The following is a 16,482-nucleotide window of genomic DNA, read 5'->3' on the forward strand; positions in this document are numbered from 1 at the left end:
AACCCAGACTCTGGACAGCGCAGCGCAGTAGCCGCGGCGGAGAGAGCGCGGGGCGCGTTGTGCTGTGGATATTGATGGAATTGAATGGATCTCACTCGGCGTTGGTGCTACTTGTGCGACAAGCACAGCCACCAGCACGATCCGAGTACCTTGGAGCTGGAAGCTGCTGAGGCGGTGGGTACGCTGTATGCACATCCGAGACCCAAGTCAACCGCAAATGGCAGATCATAAGGCGCCTCTCTGGTTTGCGTTATTAACGCGCTGCCGGCGATTGGCCCCAGATCTGTGATTCATTCCCCAGGGCTATCTGCATCGGTTTTTGACTTTCTTCCACTCGACTGCACTGATAACAATACTTGTACATGTGTTGATACGAGATAATGACTTGGAGAAAACAGGCTGTAATACAGTATATATGTATATGTAGTGAGGTCATAGTATTGCAAAGCCCAGTCCAGCTTAGTTCATGCAAATGCTTGTTTCTCGGCATGAAACTCGGCCCTCAGCCCGTCAGGTACCAGACCAGCCCGAGATTACTTGCACTCATCAAGCACAGCTTGCTTGCCCTGGCCCCGTCTATCGTTACTAATCCAGCAGAGTCGCCCATAACAAAGCAAGCAAGAAAAGAACGAAGCATCAACGTCACTGTTCCAGCCCCCATTCGCACATCAGCCGCCATCCATCCAATCAAACCAGCTTGAGACACTTGAAATTCTATACAACGCCGACTCTTCATCTCTGCTGCTGCCTCCCCGTCTGCCCAATGATGCCATCGACTTCCCATCGCCCAAGCTGCGGTAGAAACACCGTCTCAGCCCATCATTCCCCAGCCCACTCACACTGTTTGGCACGCAGAGTCACTCTGGCGGCGTCAGCGCGAGGGATGCGATGCTCACATGCCACCTCGCAAGGAAGGGCCTTGCTCCGGTCTTGTTGAGCAGTTATGAAACACAAGCTACGAAAATGCGGTGAATGCAGGCAAGCCGGCAAGCGCAAGTTTATTATGGAGTCGGCGGCTGGCTGGCTTGGACGTTGGCGGCGCTTTTCGGCCCCCTCCACCATCCCTTTCTTGCATCTGCTTGCCGTCCGCTTATACTATGGTGCACAGCAGTAGTATGTAGTTCTATTAGTCTATGCTTTTGCTCTTTTGCATTGACATTTGCGAAGTCTGCCACAGGCAAGTAGGCACTAACTATTATTATCCACCCCCGCCTGGCTTGATGCGCGCTATAAGATGGTTCCTCGACCGAATGACCAGGCCTGCCACGGCGCATCGTCTTGTTCGGGCCCATATCCACAGCAGTGCTGATCTCGTGAGGGCCAGAGCTCTCGACGATGAAAATCCAGGGTCCTCGATGGGTCTCGCTCGACCTTTTTTTTTTCGCGGCAGCGGCAAAAGAGAAAAATAAGAAATAAAGGAAGAAGGAAAAAGGTTTGCCACTATTCCGTACTCTTGTTAGTACCCATCGTGTCGATGCTCCTCTAAACTCTGCATGAACAGCTCGCCATACGCAGGTTGCATCATGCCCAACGGATGTGCAGCATCGCTGCGGAGATGACTCCTCCTGGCTGCTGCAGCGCTGCGAGATCGCCTGGCCTTTGACATCATCATCATCGCGTCTATCTCTGTGTGTCTCTCTCTGCTTCTGTCTCTGCTTCTGCAGCTCCCAACACGTCAAAACTCGACAGGGGGGCCAGGAAAGCAGCACGTACGCTTTATCAGACTCCCGACAGAAGGGCGAATTAGAGGACCCAGGCATCAACGGGGCCAACAGGCTCGCGATACCCAATGGGCTTACGGACTTCTCTCTGCCCTCCAAGGCTCGTGGAAGTAGCATTCACGCGCCTCATCCGCCGTCCAGGCGTCCAGGCCATTCATTACTCGGCCGCCCCGAGCGACAGACCGTCTTTTTCACCTCCTTTCTCTCATGGACTTGGATGGATGTACAATTACTCAGTCATCTGCTTCGAGCCGGCCGCTAGAACTGCTAGTACGATGGTCCGAAGATCGCCTAGGCGCCGTTAGCCACTCGAATGCGTTGCATCACCTGTCGGTGTCCTAGGCTGCTCTAACTGGTCTCTGTCCAAGTACCGGCCCGACATCACATTGCAGATGGCCGGGCATGTCGTACAGCATGCTGCAGGTAACTAGGAGACCAGGAGGCCTAGCAAGTGAAAAAAAAAATCTGACTGTCGCCTGCTTTAGCGAGAGGCACGGCCCATAATTAGAGTGTCCAGCACTGACTAGTAATTACCAACCTGGTGCGGAGTGCCGAATGCCATGTCTATATGTGAAGACACGGCGGGCGGGACAATATGATGTGGTCGCGCATACACATACATAATCATTATGCAGCTACGCCCGCATTCTATTAGGATTCTTTCTTCTTGCGGCAGCCGTGCATCAAGCAGTCTCGCAGCGTTATCGCTCCTAGGTACAATAACTGTGCTCCACGGAATGACAATGGCCCTCGGCTCGGTAGTTCAACAGGCGAGGTATACAATGCTGATGTGGGTGGACCCAGAGGGCCGCGAAGCAACGATGTGCCAAGAGCGGAGTCGAGTTTCCGGAGAAGTGCTCCTGTATTGTAGGTTCTGTGTGCTGTATGTGATAAACGCCGATGAGGGATATTACTATGGCACTAGTATATCCTCGACAATCCGATTTCCCAGATCTCCGAAAGGGATTTCTCTATGTGGCAAGGGCCGTGCTGGAGCTAGATGGCGCCGGAAAGCACGAGGCTCAGCTCAGCACCCTATTATTAGGATCTCCCACCAGTATCGTTATGAGAGCAGTGGCGGCGGGACTTTCCTGTAGTTTAGCTCCTTAGTAGTTGTTGTCAGGCTCGTGAACTGCCTGAGTCGCGAAGCTTTGGAAATATCGCCAGGCGACCCAGATTCACGGGCCCACTGGTCTGCCGCCGGTGGCATATGGACACGGCATAGGGCTTCAGAATTCCATTTCCGTCCCTGCTGCCAAGAGGCGAAAAATGATTATATTTGTGGTGCTCAAGTAAGAGCTGGCAGCTGCTGCTGCAAAGACCCGTTCTAGTCATCGAGGTTGACGCCTTATCCGTGCTTACTGTACCTTGTTTTGTCCAAACAAAGTACACCAATTGAGATGCAAACATGGACAAGGATCCAGACAAGAAGAGTAAACATTGATAGACAAGATGTTCACGTCTGCATGGTGTGCGTTGTCTGCCCAGCCTCTGTGCCCTACAATGTGTTACATTCGGCTAGCATCTCACACAGCCTTAGGCATGGGATCATCCGTCTCTATGCGACTCATCATTTCCGGAGCTTTCCGGCCAAAGCGGAAGGAATGTTTGTCAAAAGTGATACTCTTTGGTGCTGCCCGCTCCGCTGCCAATCCATTTCTCAACGAGCAAGGGAATATCCACAGTGAAAGTGCCCAGTCCCACTAGATGCCGACGCCACGACTCATTGACATCGATCTCATCCAATGAGAGTTCCAAAGTTTATTGCCACTCTGCTAATAGGGTATTCTTCTAGAACAATTCGCCGTCGTGCCTTGGCAGTGGCTTGAACCTCTAGCCGAGATCAAATCTTCCGAGCCTTATGCCAGGCGTCTCTTATTATTAGATCCAAGCACTATCCCTGAATGGCAGTTGCCACTACATACATTCGAGTTTCTATTTTCCTCTTACTTAATAGCTTCAACTGCTCCACCAGTTGAGCGGAATTACCGTCTGCTTACTCTTGTTCACCGAGAAAGATTTAAATCTGAAATAAGGGAGTGGTGCCGCAGAACGTAGCAAAAATACGTAGCCGATGTAATGATATCATAGATGGCGGCAAGAAATAAGCATAGTAGGCAAAGTAGCGATACTTACGACAGACAGTACCAAAATGTATATATTGTAATATAAGGAGTGCTAGTCTATATCATGCTTAAGATGTCATCTTATTTACTATAAGTCTCGTTATTATAAATTTCTCCTTGTTTGAAAGAAGATGCTGCGTCTACTAGATCTAGAAACATCTAAAAGCTTTCACATCTTTACCATTAGTTAATTATCTTCCAGTCTCACCGATAACTTCTTTCAGCCTCCACATATGAGATGGCATGCCCCAGCTGAATGATATCAGATGCATAAAAAGAGTAAGCGTACGATGAACGGCTAGGCAAGCCAAGGTCATCTTGACAGACCAAACTTGTCTAGAAAAGAGTTATAAGTATTGGATGTTAGAATCTGGTTCTTATTGGTGCTTTGCCTTATCTATATGAGCTTCGTCAACCAGCAGCAGCTTAAACTCAACTTTATCCAAAGCTGATCGTTGAAGCTGACATTTCACTAAGTTGCCATCCGCCACAGCACGTGTGCTTTTTTAGAAACTCGTATAATTAGTAGATTTGATCGTCTTCACCCGTGCGGAATGTACTTGAACAGTTATCAATTTTCTGCTACCACTGTGGCTTTGCCCTTTCCTCGGTTTGTTATTCGTCTTGATTGTTCGTCAGACGAATCCTTCTTCCACGCCTCTGTACCGGGACCAAGGCAGTGACATAACAGCTAAGTAGTAGTAGCAAGAAATATCTATATGATAGCCAAAAATGGCAATATGCTTACCAACTGAATCAAACCAGCGCCGACAATACAGATTTCGTCAATGGAAATGAAAGCTATGCAAGAAGCTTCCTGAAAACCTTCTGCAAAGATTGCTGGGTGTATGGCGGCCATATTCTATCTTGATATTTGCGGGGTAGAGATCGAGTTCTCTCTAGTAGCTAGAAGAGATGATGTTGTAGTGGGAAATATATTCCATACATACGCAAAAGGAGGCTAGATAGCCAGCAAGCTTCATAGCATAAACCTACTGCGCAAGGCGATGATACCCTATCTAGCAAGTATTAATCACCAACTGGGACACCAACTGGGACAAGAAGTACGACTGCGCCGGACTGAGGCAGACATCAGTCATTCCGAATTTTACCGCAGGGCGGTGTTGTTGGTCCGAATACAATAGCCATATGCGCAGAAGTAATAATGTTAACAATTCTGATGTGTGTTTGCATTATTTTTGTTAGTTGCTTTACCGTATTATATGAAAGCTTATAGTTTTCATAATGTAGCAGCATTTAAGCAAAAGTATGTACCTAAAGGGACTGCTTTCCAGATCTACTTTATTAATGGAGGCGATTTTGATCTAGGTAGATAACCATGATACCTGTAAACAAGAGCCATTATCATCTGATGCGTTCAAATCCAGATAGTCAACGATTTCGGGGATTTGGCTCATGTTGGTAGTTATACGCTCAGTGATGTCACCCATTATCGTGTGTGCGTCTTATTTACATGTATCTATGGCACCTATAAATACTATATCTTCAACATGATGGAGATTTTGCAAGGGAGGCCCCTTACCCGGAAAACTACTTTGCAAATGGTAACAGCAGCGCGCAAGAGCGTTTACAGTGATTGACAAAATTAGCCTCTTAGAGTACCAACTGCAACTGCCATCATCTTGGATGATTCGCGATGTGTTATCGGCGACACATTTATATCCAACACCAACAGCAAGATAACTCTATAGTCGTCACACGCCACCGCCTGAGCGGATATACATCTCGAACTACCAAATAGACCCGCCAGAACATATACTACAAACTTGTTCCAGATCTCGCTCTCCTTGAAGGGATTTTTCAGGAGGAAGAAGGTCATGGCATTGACCAGGAATTTCACAATTACTTGAAATCATATATCCCATAAACTCGCAAAGAGGTTACGAAAAATAGAGAAGCGCGATTACTGCATGAACGTAGCTATGAAAGATTGCGACATCGCCATGCAGAATGATGACCTCACACATGTATACAAGGCCTCGCTGATATCCTGCCCAATCTGCTGGTGGAATACAGCAAAGACAAAACCATGGCTTCCAAATCTACCCGACACAAAACCATATCATCGGAGGCAGACTCGAAATGAGCCAAACTAAACAGGATCATACCTCTTGACACTGTAGCAGAATGAATGATAAGGCAGATAGCATCTCAAAAGTACCGCCGTAAAAAGGAAACCGTTTAGACTCCAGGTTTAATAACATGGTTTGACGGAGATCTGCTACATTAGCTGTCTCATTCGCTTATGAAGTTCACAGTAAATGAGTGAATATGCAGTTTCACTAGTGTGATGGCGGTTGTCTGAATCCATTGGTAAAGCTGCTCATGTTTCATAATAAGAGACAGGGTTCACTTGGTAATGAGTAGTGCTACTAAGAATATAATCTTCTTTAATAGGGCATCGAAATGGCGTTAATAGGATCTGCTCGTTATCTGCAAGATCCCAATAGCCTTGGAAAGTTCCGCGCTTCAAATTCAGTGATATCTTCTTCGTGAGTACGTTATTTCGGCCGCCCAGGCTCACACGATCTGGTGGAAATACGGGGTGCTGCTGTTTTGCTTTCGTTCTTCATCTCATCTTCTAGCCCCAACTCAGTTGGACTTGATCTTTACAGCAGATCCCGCAGGCGGTGCATTTGAAGAGCCCCGCCCTTTATTTTCACTTGCCAACACGCGATCTAGGCGCAAGACTTATTATTAGTAGTACTTGTGTGCGTATGCCCTATCGGCGGTGTTGGTTGGCTGGGGCCGGAACAGAGCGGGGAGCATGGCGAGAACCTTGATGGCCTCAGCCTACCCCCTTCCGGAGCACAGGCATTATTAGATTAGAAATACCGCCAACCCAGTTTCAATTTCATTCTTCTCCACCTGACAATGCGCGCTCAGCAAAATCTGTCAACTTGTTTGTGAATCTTGTCCTACAATAACAATCCTGTTAAGCGCGCACGACAACCATGGATGCTATGGTCGCTATATCTGGATGCGCTGTCAAATTTTCTGACAGGTGCTTACGAGAATTCTTCATTCTTGTGCGGATTTACCGAGACACTTGATACAGCGAGATGTGTGCAATGACGACTATTCTCTCTCTCAACTTCTCTCAATTTACTATTCTCAAGCCAAGATGAGGCTAATACCTAGCTCTTTTCATACACAGCATATTATTCTCTCAAAGCCGGTAATGCCGCCAGATTAGGACATGTGTATCGGAGTGCAGCACCTCATTCCGCCACACTGGCTTCCACACAGAATCTGACACTTGGAATCGTTATTTGGGCGTCTCTGCGTCGGCGCTCCAGTATCTGAGCCCACAGATACCGATGTGCTCAGGGTCTCTGGCTCGCCATGGGCGTCCTGAACCTCTGGCTGCAGCGTTGCTGAGTGGATGCCATACGCGTGAAGACATTCCATGATTACCTTGGCCTTGTCTGTGAAACTTTTGACGGTTCTACCGTCGACAACGACGTGTGCAGACGCGATAGACTTGCGCTGGTCTAGTCGCCAGATGTGAAGTTCATGGACAGACTCAATACCAGGAATCTGCGGCAGTGTTCATCGTCAGCTTTCATCTTCACTGCAACAGGAGCTGAGAAAGGTGTTTGCACCTACCATTTCGATATCGTGCTTTACATCGTCGAGACTTATCTCGTTGGGGGCAACTTGCAGCAGAATGCGGCCGCTGTTCCTCGTCAATGGCCAAGCGGTCAAAAAAATCATGATAGAGATGAAGACGCCAATTGCAGGATCGGCATAGTATCTCGCTTCTCCATGGGCTTTCCATATGATGAGGGCTGATGCTATGACACCAATGTTATTGATGGCATCACCGACTACGTGGATGAGGACGCCAAACATCCCCAAATCTCTACCAGGGCGAGATGGTGTCACCGACACATGTCTATGCTCATGGTGACCGCTAGAAGCCTTTGGGTCTTGTTAGGATGAAGCATTTACCGCTCGACAAAGAAGAAGTCTCACCGATATCGATCGCGCTTCTAGTTCAGGCGCTGTTCCATCATTCATCCTAGTGGCAGCGTCCTCCTCGTGCAGCGTTTCTTGCCTATGGTCGCTATTATGCTCGTGTTCGTGTTCATGCGCGTGGCCGTGGTCATGTCCGTGACCGTGGCCGTGGCCGTGATCGTGATCGTGTTCTAAAAGAGGATATGTTGGGACTTCCTGGAGATTTACGAAAATGATTCGGGGTTGAGCTTACCGTGCAGAAAGGACAAAACCAGCAGATTCAATCCCAAACCAACGCTTCCGACGATTAGGACGATCTTGGGTTGATCGACGACTGCGAGTTGGTTGAATTGTCAGCTCGATTCAACTATTCTGCAACTCAAATGCTGCCTCTCACCAGTCACGTTAACAAACCGCTCAATGGCTTGAACGAGGATACTGACGCCGAGCGCCAAAAGGAATACTCCGTTAAAAAATGCACCCAAAAGGGTTGCACGTGCCCATCCAAACGTCAAGTCTTTTGGTGGCGGAGTTGGATGCTCGGATATCTTAGAGAGACGCATCAGCTATTGTGCTCTTCTGAGTATCCAGGGAGAGGGGGAGGGCGGACTATGACGGCAACCAAAGCAACTACAAATCCAATCAAGTCGCTCAGCTACAAACGAATCAGCAACAATCTCAGCTCAAATGTCAATTTGTCGTACATAATGGAACGCATCCGCGATCAGCGCAAGAGAATGCGTATAAAATCCGGCTTTGCATCAAGGTTAGAGTGGTTGGTTATCTGGAAGCGTGGCGAAAAACACACCAATGAGCTCCGCCACGAAGAACGAAAACGAAATGGCTATCGTCGCGAGTAAACGCTGTTTACGACTCATTCGAATCGCCATATTGTCGGGGTAAGGGAGGCTTATCTGTCCCCTATTGTGAGTGGGAGTACTGGTGGCGATGTGGTATCCTCTGATTAAACGAAAGCGACATCTACTATGGCGAATTATTTTGAAAAAAGGGGATGAGAAATTTTCCAATCGGCCGCGACAACTCAAGTAGGGGCTTCAATCGCTGGCAAACGCACGGTTCTGTTCAGGAGCTCTAATATGCCTAGGGCGGGGCTATTTAATACCACCTTGTCACTACGCGGCTGGATGGGATACGGGTAGCTTTAACACCAAAGCGGCCCGAGTCGCTACCTGCAAAGTAGTGTTTTACAATTCAATGTGTCAAATGCCATGCTGGGAATCGCGGCAGACATTCTGGGTTGCTTTCGGGCCACTTCCGGGCCACTTCCGGGCCGTCCAGTACAAACAAATACCCAATCAAGGATAACAATAACCTACCTTCGATCGGCGTGAAACCTTCCACAGAATGCGTACTCTGGGGCTTAGAGAACCAAAATCGGATTATCATTGCCGTACAAGAGATACAGGGTCAGGCTGATGGTGCGTGTCTGCCAAACAGCCAAACCTACGACTCTGCATGGTGGGCTGCTAGCGGGGATATGTTTCATTCCTGTCAGCTCTAAAGCGTTTATGGCCTGATTTCGTTTATCCAGGACTTCTCATCTTCACAAGTAGTATTTATTGCCTGCATGTAAGAAGGATTCTATTTCAACCGTTACTAAGCCCATTTGTCTGGCCAGCCTCGTAATTGCGCCGCTGGGAGCGGTGGGGAACAAAACACTTTGGGGCTTACATCATGGCGATGCGTAGACGGAGTTCTCAGCTGGATATCGGTCATTGTAGCTCCGAATTGACTCGGCCGTCGGTGATCCGAGGACAGTCCGTACTCAACTTTGATGTTTTAGGTGATGTGCACCTTGTATACCCTCGCCAAGTACAAAAAGGGAAGAAATTCTACTAGGAAGGTTATCACCAACGTAAAATTCCTCAACTGTTTGTCTTCTCGGCACCTCCTGTTAGACAAGTCATAGCATAGCAATGATTCGGCTTGCTTGCCGGAAAATAAAAGCCATCTGTAGTGAGGCGGGACTGAGAAGCAAACGTAACAATGCAAACTCCGAGTCGCGCAAATCTGGTATCCGTGCCTTGACCAAAATGCTACTAAAGCTATATTTATATCGATATTGGTATTATTCCATATAAACAAGGCAGAGCTTATATAGCTAGACTTTGCCATCCGAGTCAGCTCATCTGGGGAAATACTGGACAATGAGACACTGCGAGTCTAAGCTGGCCTTGGCTTGTGCCCCACCGCCGAGACAGCATGTCAAGTACTGCTGAGGTACGTACCTACCTGCTAGGCCATTAGTACTACCTTGGATGGATGGAATGAGCAGGCGGTGAAAATCCCTCGGCTGCTACAGCTCCATTTCTGCCGCTCGCTCAGCTACCGCTATCTGCCATCTCCAATTGTCGCGCGACTGCATCAACGGCAGAGCTGATAAGCATCTCGGCAGCTGCTCGCGAGCTATGCGCCCATAGAACAGCCTCTCTATGATTCCCGCATCGTGATTGCGTCCGAGTCGACTCCATGTCCCGAAATGTCGGCGCAGTACCATCGGCTCCGCGGAGGGGACCGCATTGGTCCCATCACCTTCGACAGTCGAGCACCAACTCGGATCGCGCATCCGAAGCATCACTCGCCTCGCCAAGGAGCATGTCTACGCACTCGACTATAAAGGATGCCAAAGATGAGAAGCCGCGCAAGGCTGAGCACTACTGCGCTGTCACAGTCAACGAAGGATATTCGCGGGACGAGGTGCTGCTGAATTTGGACTTGATTGGCGGCGATATCAAACCGGGCACCTTGATGTCCATTGCTGTCGTGAAGTCGGACCTGTCAAAATCGTCGGCGGGATATGGAAGCTATAAGAAGCTGGCGCATGACGATAATAGCAGCCTGCGATACCAAAATGCCGGTCCTTGCGATCCGAACAACTTGGGGCATCAGTATATCTTTGTCGCAAAGGATATGCCCAAGGAGGTCAAGGCCCGGCAGCCTGAGGCGGAAGTATACGTTGTGAAGCACATTGCAGACACTTTTGGGATGAAGAAGGGGTCCATTGTTCTGCTGACACCGGTACGCTCACTCACACCGGTCTATGACATATACGTACGTGCGAATGACTTCATGTGGCTGACCTGCATTCTCTCCTAGGTTGACGACGACCACCCAGTTACCGAAGCTACGCACGTTGAAATGATCTTCAAAGATCAGTATCTCTCACGAGCGGATATGTGGAGGGTGGCTGTCGGGGAGCTTGCGCAGAGGACGGTGTACAAGGGACAATCACTTCTCTTCATGGGCACCATAAAGGCTCAGGTCACTACAGTCTTTGCTAATGGGAATAGCGTCCATTCTGGCTTCTTTGGTCGGGAGACGCGACCAATATTCCGCAGCGAATCGGCCAGATTTGTGCTTTTCATCCAAATGTCCAAAGAAATGTGGGACTTTGACTCTGACAGCTCCGGCGAGATCATGTTCAATAAAGTTGTCAACGGATTTTTGCCAGCCCTGTTTAAGAAGTGGGCTACGCTCAAAGTAAAACACTTAGTTAGCATTGTGCTGTTTGCGCGTGTCGAATATGATACGGGTCTGACGAATGAGCTGGACGTGAGCGGGCTCCAGTCGGACTACTATACGGGAATCCAGTCCTATGGGAATCGGCGGCCGTACAAAGACTTTTATCGAGTGGTGGTGAGCGAGATGGCCAGTGGAGAATGGACAAAAATCCTATTTCAGTTAAAGAAAGAACTCAACTATTTTCGAAGAGACATCACTTTGCATCACCAAACAGCAAATCCATCAGACGGCTCCAAGGACACTGCGTCCGGGAATGAACCTGTCAGTCGAACCAAGGCCGAATCTTCCTTTTCCATCCACGGCAATATCCTAGAAGCCATCAATCTCGCGTGCGCCCAGTTCTCTCACGATTACATTGACCGGGACTTGACCAGGACAGGCATCTCCGTCGCTGTCATTAGTCCTGGCGCCGGTATCTTCGAAGTGGATTATGAGACACTACGAAGAACAACAGAGGCCCTTGTAGGGAATGGCATTGGAATTGATCTGATTTGCATGGCTCAAATGCCTCTACATTCCGTTCCACTATTCAAATATCGGAATCCGCGATTCTCATTAGCGGGAGATTTATCTCAAGATCGACATCATTCGCTATCCAGGTCCTTTCACAGTCGTGAAAGCACGCCAAATCAGCAAACTCCCGTCGTTGGAAGCTTTCAGTCTGGCGGCGGTTCGTTCTCGCCATCAAAGAGCAGAGATATGATACGCCGCGTTGAACATGTTGATTCTCAAAGTAGGCGTGACGAATGGTGCTATGTTCTGCCTCAGTGGCTGCATGTTTCGTTCTGGACTGGTACTTCGAACGAAGCACTCTCGTACGCAGGCGTTGCTTTGTCCGTGTCTAATCGAGTGGAGCAAAACGACGATGACGATTTCAGAATAAGATGTCGTATGTACGACCTCCAAATGAGGAGTGCCCTTGATACAAATGAGATCGAAATCACGCCCCTGCATTCGGATATTAATTATCCCAGTAGCATCTTTGAGAATAGTAGCTTCTCAAAGAGACGCCAAGAGGCCATTGGCGACCTCTGGTATAACCCACCGAGTCGCCTTTCAGATCATATAAACGAAAATATTCATGGGTTTCAAAGATTCGCCCCTGACAGGCTTGGTCGACCTTCGGAAAGACCATCATGGAAGCAACTACAAGATTTCGATGACTCCAGAGCCATCTTGACTCACCATAAGCGTCATAACCATCATGCTTCAGAAGCAGGTCTTAGATCTGATGAAATCCGGAGGCACCATATGGAGGACTTAAATGTCCTAGGCACATCACTTCCGGAAAAGAAGCTGTATAGCAATTTCCCATCTGCCAGAAAGCTCTCGATGAATCAAGCAGAGATAGAAAAGCCGAACATTTTCCCCAAGAAGACGTTACCAGATCCGCTACCCATAAACACCCTACCATCTCCTCCACCTCCTTCTCAGCCGCAATCTTTTACCTCAGCCCCATATCAGACAGGCCCATACCAGTCAGTCCCTCTTACCAAAGTCCCCTCAGCTCCAAAGCAACCCAAATTCATAAAACAAATCAGTCTTGGGCAACGAGGTTTTGGCATAGCAGCTCCAAAGATTGTAGCAGCAGAGGTGAAAACGGAAAATGTCAACGCAGCAGTTACCAAACCAAACGTAGCACCATTGACTCCACGATCACGTTCGGATATGAGACCGTCCACTCCTCAGACTATCAGGAGCCAGTCGCCATTCTCAATCACTAAGCTCAGAGCAGAAGTTTCTGACCCTATCATGGATAGAATGTCATCAACGCCAAGCATCCCCATCTTGAAAAAGAACGGATCTAGCCGCCACGACATAGGCATACATAATCTCAAAGCAGGAGCTTCTGCTCATCCTTCGGCATCGCGCACTCGCAGTGATAGCCTTGAAGATGATCACGAGATGATCCAGAGCATGTTTCGACCAGAGGACCAGAAAATGATATTGAATAAGCTTCGGGCTGGTGTTGGCGTTGGAGTTGGCGTCGCACCGGAGCCCCCTCCAACGATTTCGCCTGCATCAGCAGTCAGCCCCTGGCTGGTTTTGCTGAATCCGTCTAATCCAGAGAAGAGTCAGATAAAGGCCGTAAATCTATATTCGCGTTGGCAGCACATATTTCCTCGTATATCTGACATGAAGATACAGAAATGGAAGGCTCTGTGTTGCCCCGCTGCGGTCCCATTGACAACGGAGTATTTTCCTACCAGGGCGCAATTCGATACCGAGTATCAAAGGCATCCATATAGCGTGGACCAAAATGCAGATGATGAATTGACCGAGGAGCCAAAATCTAGACAGGAATTCATCAGTGAACTGATCAGCCTGCGATTTTCACAAGGGTTCCAGGTGGTAGTCGGGCCAGCCGTTGCAAAGGCGTTCGGACAGAAGATGATTAAACTTGGTGACATCTTCTCGCGCGACCAGGTCCTTGAAGATGGCACAAGTATATTCATGTCAGTTGGCAACGTTATTCACCAGCTCTCGTGCGTAAACGGGACAGAGGTTGAAGTCAATATCTATGTCAGAAACCCCACGGCAGACATGTCGGGATTACCGCAAGGATACTCTCCGATATATAAACCCGCCATTCGAACGCTGTTTGATACAGACTATGAGGCTCGACGTATAGAGCTATTGTCAATTCCTAGACCTGATCGCAACTGGAATATGATTGACTCATACGCTGCGGGCCACCACGACGAGATGATGGAGAGCTTGCGGTTCTGGAGAGCTCGATTCGTCCTCATCCCGCTGGCTGCCCATAATCCTTCGGTGCCTAGGACCCAAAACGGCTTATACCCCGAGGAAATTAGAATAGAGGGTATCAAACGCTTAGCTCATCTGTGGCAGAAGAATCGCTACATACCGCCCTCTGAACGCAGATTCCAGACTGCTAGAGGGCGTGGGCAGCTGGATCGCAGTCCCTTGGATATTGTCTACAAAACAGAAGACCCCTCTGTTGTCATTGCAGCTGAGCTAGAAACATTACCTCTGATTGAGGGCCTCGAGGGTGGTATTAGTAAGAAACATCAACTCGTGTCGAGGAAAGACCGATTCGAAAAGTCGAATCTGAACTTTGCTGTCTTGGCCGAAGCTATGCAGCAGCCTGTGGAGCAGGGCGGCGTACCCCTACGAAACCGTCGCTGGCATCTACGGCTTCATTATCATTCTTTCCTCGGCTCTGATATGACTACGTGGCTGCTGGAGAATTTCGATGACCTTGAGACCCGTGAAGACGCAGAGGATTTGGGCAACGCACTGATGGTGCCAGATGAACCCAAGGGTAAAGACAAGGACAAGGAAGTATCAGAAAAGGAGAAGGAAAAAGAAAAGTCTAAAGGGCTTTTTGTGCACGTCGAAAGACGACATCGGTTCCGAGACGGCAACTACTTTTACCAATTTGCTCCTGAATTTGCGAAGCAGCAGCCTGGCTGGTTTGGCAGCAGCAAGAAGAAAGAAGCCCCCTTGCCCACTACCCCCATGACAGAATCGTCAATAGGGTCGGGTAGAAGCCGGTCGTTGCAGGATGACTACTCTCCGGCGTCCTTAACCAGCACTCCAACGATGGCAGCACAGCACATAGCCAAGAGTCGTCCCAAGGTAATTCTTAGCAAGGTCATCAAATACGATGTTGATCCTAGGAAGAGATCATATCGTCCTGAACGAATTGATCTGCACTACGACCGTCTTCACAACCCAGACAACTGCTACCATGTTAGGATCGACTGGATGAATGCAACCGCGAAGCTTGTAGAAGACGCTGTTGACATTTGGGAGCGTGAAGCCAGCCAATACGGTCTACGCCTCGTCGAGGTCCCCATTAGCGAGGCCAGCGCCATTACAGAAATCAACCCCCTCCGACGGCCATATCCCATCAAGCTTGCCGTGCAGCCGCCGGACCAAAAGCCCGAGACATTTTATGACCCAAATTCGCTGGGACCGCAGACGGTGCCCACAAAGTACTTTTACCAAAAGTCGATTTTGCGGCACTTTGATTTCGTGCTCGACATGGAGGCAGCTTCTAATTATCCCGGCAACGTCGATATTATATACTCTTGGGGACGGCCAGACTACAGATACACGCAATACATCCATCGTTCGGGAGTTCTGCTAGCCCAAGTAACGGACGATGGCAACTTTCTCGTGTTAGCAAACCGCCTGTACGGCAGGCGAGCCGTCAAAGAGAGAGAATCCGCCGCAAGAAACTTCACCCCAATCGACCAGCCGCACCTCCCGATGGAAAGGGGCAGTGGGCGGGCGCCATCCTTTGACTCTTTCAGCCTCTCCGAATCGATCATGGCAGGCTCTTCGATGCATATGGGCGCTCCAACGCCGCTGCAACACCATGCCGGTGGGCACCACCACCATCCTCCGCACCATCTCTCGTACCACCATCATCCCTACCATCACCACCACGCTCCATATCACCACCACTCCTCTCCCTCCCTCAAGCCCGTCAACTCTTCCGCCTCGCTTAGCACGATCCACGCCCAACAACCGCCGCCGCCTCAATTCTCAGCCAACCCCACCGCGCACCTCTACGTGCCCGAAGCCATCAAGGAGGAGCTCGAGGCCTTCTGCTCCGACGCCGCCGCCCTCGAAGCTTTCTACAAGGAGACGCTAGAAAGGGGCCAGATCATTCAAGGCACACCCGCGACGGCCGCGACGGTGAATCCACCTGGGCTGGAGGCTGTGCCGGAGACGAGCATCCCGTCGCTAGGCTTACCGCCAGGCGTACTGGCGTCGCTGGATAGCGGGGCGGCGATGAGGATTGGGAGCCCAATGATGTTTTTGAGGAGGGGTAGCGTGCAGTTTGATGGACTTGGGTTGGGAGGGTCGAAGAAGTGAAGGTTTGAACGAATGGAGGGAGGGGAGGCTGTTTTGTTTTGTTTTTGTTATTGTGAAAAGAAAAGAAAAAGCGATTTGACTGGTTATCTATGGATCAGAGTTGATAGTTGTAATGTAATATCATGTTCGTGTAAAGGTAGGTAGGTTGGGTAGGTTAGTTTAATTAGGTGATAATACGGAGTACTTTTGGGGATATATTGCAAAGTAATATATGAAATGTTCAATAATGATGCCTTATATCGATCAATCAAAAATACGGG

The 16,482-nt window shown here is 49.1% G+C and overlaps 3 protein-coding genes across 4 annotated transcripts; 1 reads left to right on the forward strand and 2 right to left on the reverse strand.

Moving 5' to 3' along the window:
* Window positions 1-399: 399 nt before the first annotated feature.
* On the reverse strand, window positions 400-2,217 carry TrAFT101_001015 (uncharacterized protein). The gene is made up of 3 exons (XM_066126218.1): window positions 2,075-2,217; window positions 1,714-2,012; window positions 400-1,440 (listed from the first exon to the last, which is right to left on the reverse strand). Exons 2-3 carry the CDS (start codon window positions 1,836-1,838, stop codon window positions 1,002-1,004), a joined length of 564 nt encoding a protein of 187 aa, XP_065982317.1. The 5' UTR covers window positions 1,839-2,012; window positions 2,075-2,217; the 3' UTR covers window positions 400-1,001.
* Window positions 2,218-6,750: 4,533 nt separating this feature from the next.
* Window positions 6,751-16,477, forward strand: TrAFT101_001017 (uncharacterized protein). 2 transcript variants are annotated; one of them, XM_066126220.1, is made up of 3 exons: window positions 6,751-10,069; window positions 10,245-10,867; window positions 10,946-16,477. In XM_066126220.1, the coding sequence occupies exons 2-3, from the start codon at window positions 10,319-10,321 to the stop codon at window positions 16,220-16,222; spliced, it is 5,826 nt and encodes a 1,941-aa protein (XP_065982318.1). In that variant the 5' UTR covers window positions 6,751-10,069; window positions 10,245-10,318; the 3' UTR covers window positions 16,223-16,477. The 2 variants fall into 2 exon arrangements, with proteins under 2 accessions (XP_065982318.1, XP_065982319.1); XM_066126219.1 differs by lacking the exon at window positions 6,751-10,069 and having other exon boundaries at window positions 10,847-16,477.
* TrAFT101_001016 (uncharacterized protein) lies at window positions 6,951-8,802 on the reverse strand. The gene is made up of 8 exons (XM_024907506.2): window positions 8,637-8,802; window positions 8,533-8,582; window positions 8,439-8,483; window positions 8,226-8,376; window positions 8,082-8,162; window positions 7,847-8,019; window positions 7,478-7,792; window positions 6,951-7,408 (listed from the first exon to the last, which is right to left on the reverse strand). The coding sequence occupies exons 1-8, from the start codon at window positions 8,716-8,718 to the stop codon at window positions 7,061-7,063; spliced, it is 1,245 nt and encodes a 414-aa protein (XP_024765259.2). The 5' UTR covers window positions 8,719-8,802; the 3' UTR covers window positions 6,951-7,060.
* Window positions 16,478-16,482: the final 5 nt, after the last annotated feature.

The sequence above is a fragment of the Trichoderma asperellum genome, chromosome 1, assembly GCF_020647865.1.
Source record: "Trichoderma asperellum chromosome 1, complete sequence".
Taxonomy (NCBI): domain Eukaryota; kingdom Fungi; phylum Ascomycota; class Sordariomycetes; order Hypocreales; family Hypocreaceae; genus Trichoderma; species Trichoderma asperellum.

What these genes read in the sequence shown, in the direction of transcription:
- TrAFT101_001015 (XM_066126218.1), bottom strand. Translation starts at nt 1,838, where the DNA reads ATGCTACTTCCACGAGCCTTGGAGGGCAGAGAGAAGTCCGTAAGCCCA. An exon ending in TGTCGGGAGTCTGATAAAGC is followed by an intron (nt 1,441 to 1,713) that starts GTACGTGCTGCT and finishes AGTACGGAATAG; the next exon opens with TGGCAAACCTTTTTCCTTCT.
- TrAFT101_001016 (XM_024907506.2), bottom strand. Translation starts at nt 8,718, where the DNA reads ATGGCGATTCGAATGAGTCGTAAACAGCGTTTACTCGCGACGATAGCC. An exon ending in GGTTTTGTCCTTTCTGCACG is followed by an intron (nt 8,020 to 8,081) that starts GTAAGCTCAACC and finishes ATCCTCTTTTAG; the next exon opens with AACACGATCACGATCACGGC. An exon ending in TAAAGCACGATATCGAAATG is followed by an intron (nt 7,409 to 7,477) that starts GTAGGTGCAAAC and finishes ACACTGCCGCAG; the next exon opens with ATTCCTGGTATTGAGTCTGT.
- TrAFT101_001017 (XM_066126220.1), top strand. Translation starts at nt 10,319, where the DNA reads ATGTCCCGAAATGTCGGCGCAGTACCATCGGCTCCGCGGAGGGGACCG. An exon ending in CCATTGTTCTGCTGACACCG is followed by an intron (nt 10,868 to 10,945) that starts GTACGCTCACTC and finishes ATTCTCTCCTAG; the next exon opens with GTTGACGACGACCACCCAGT.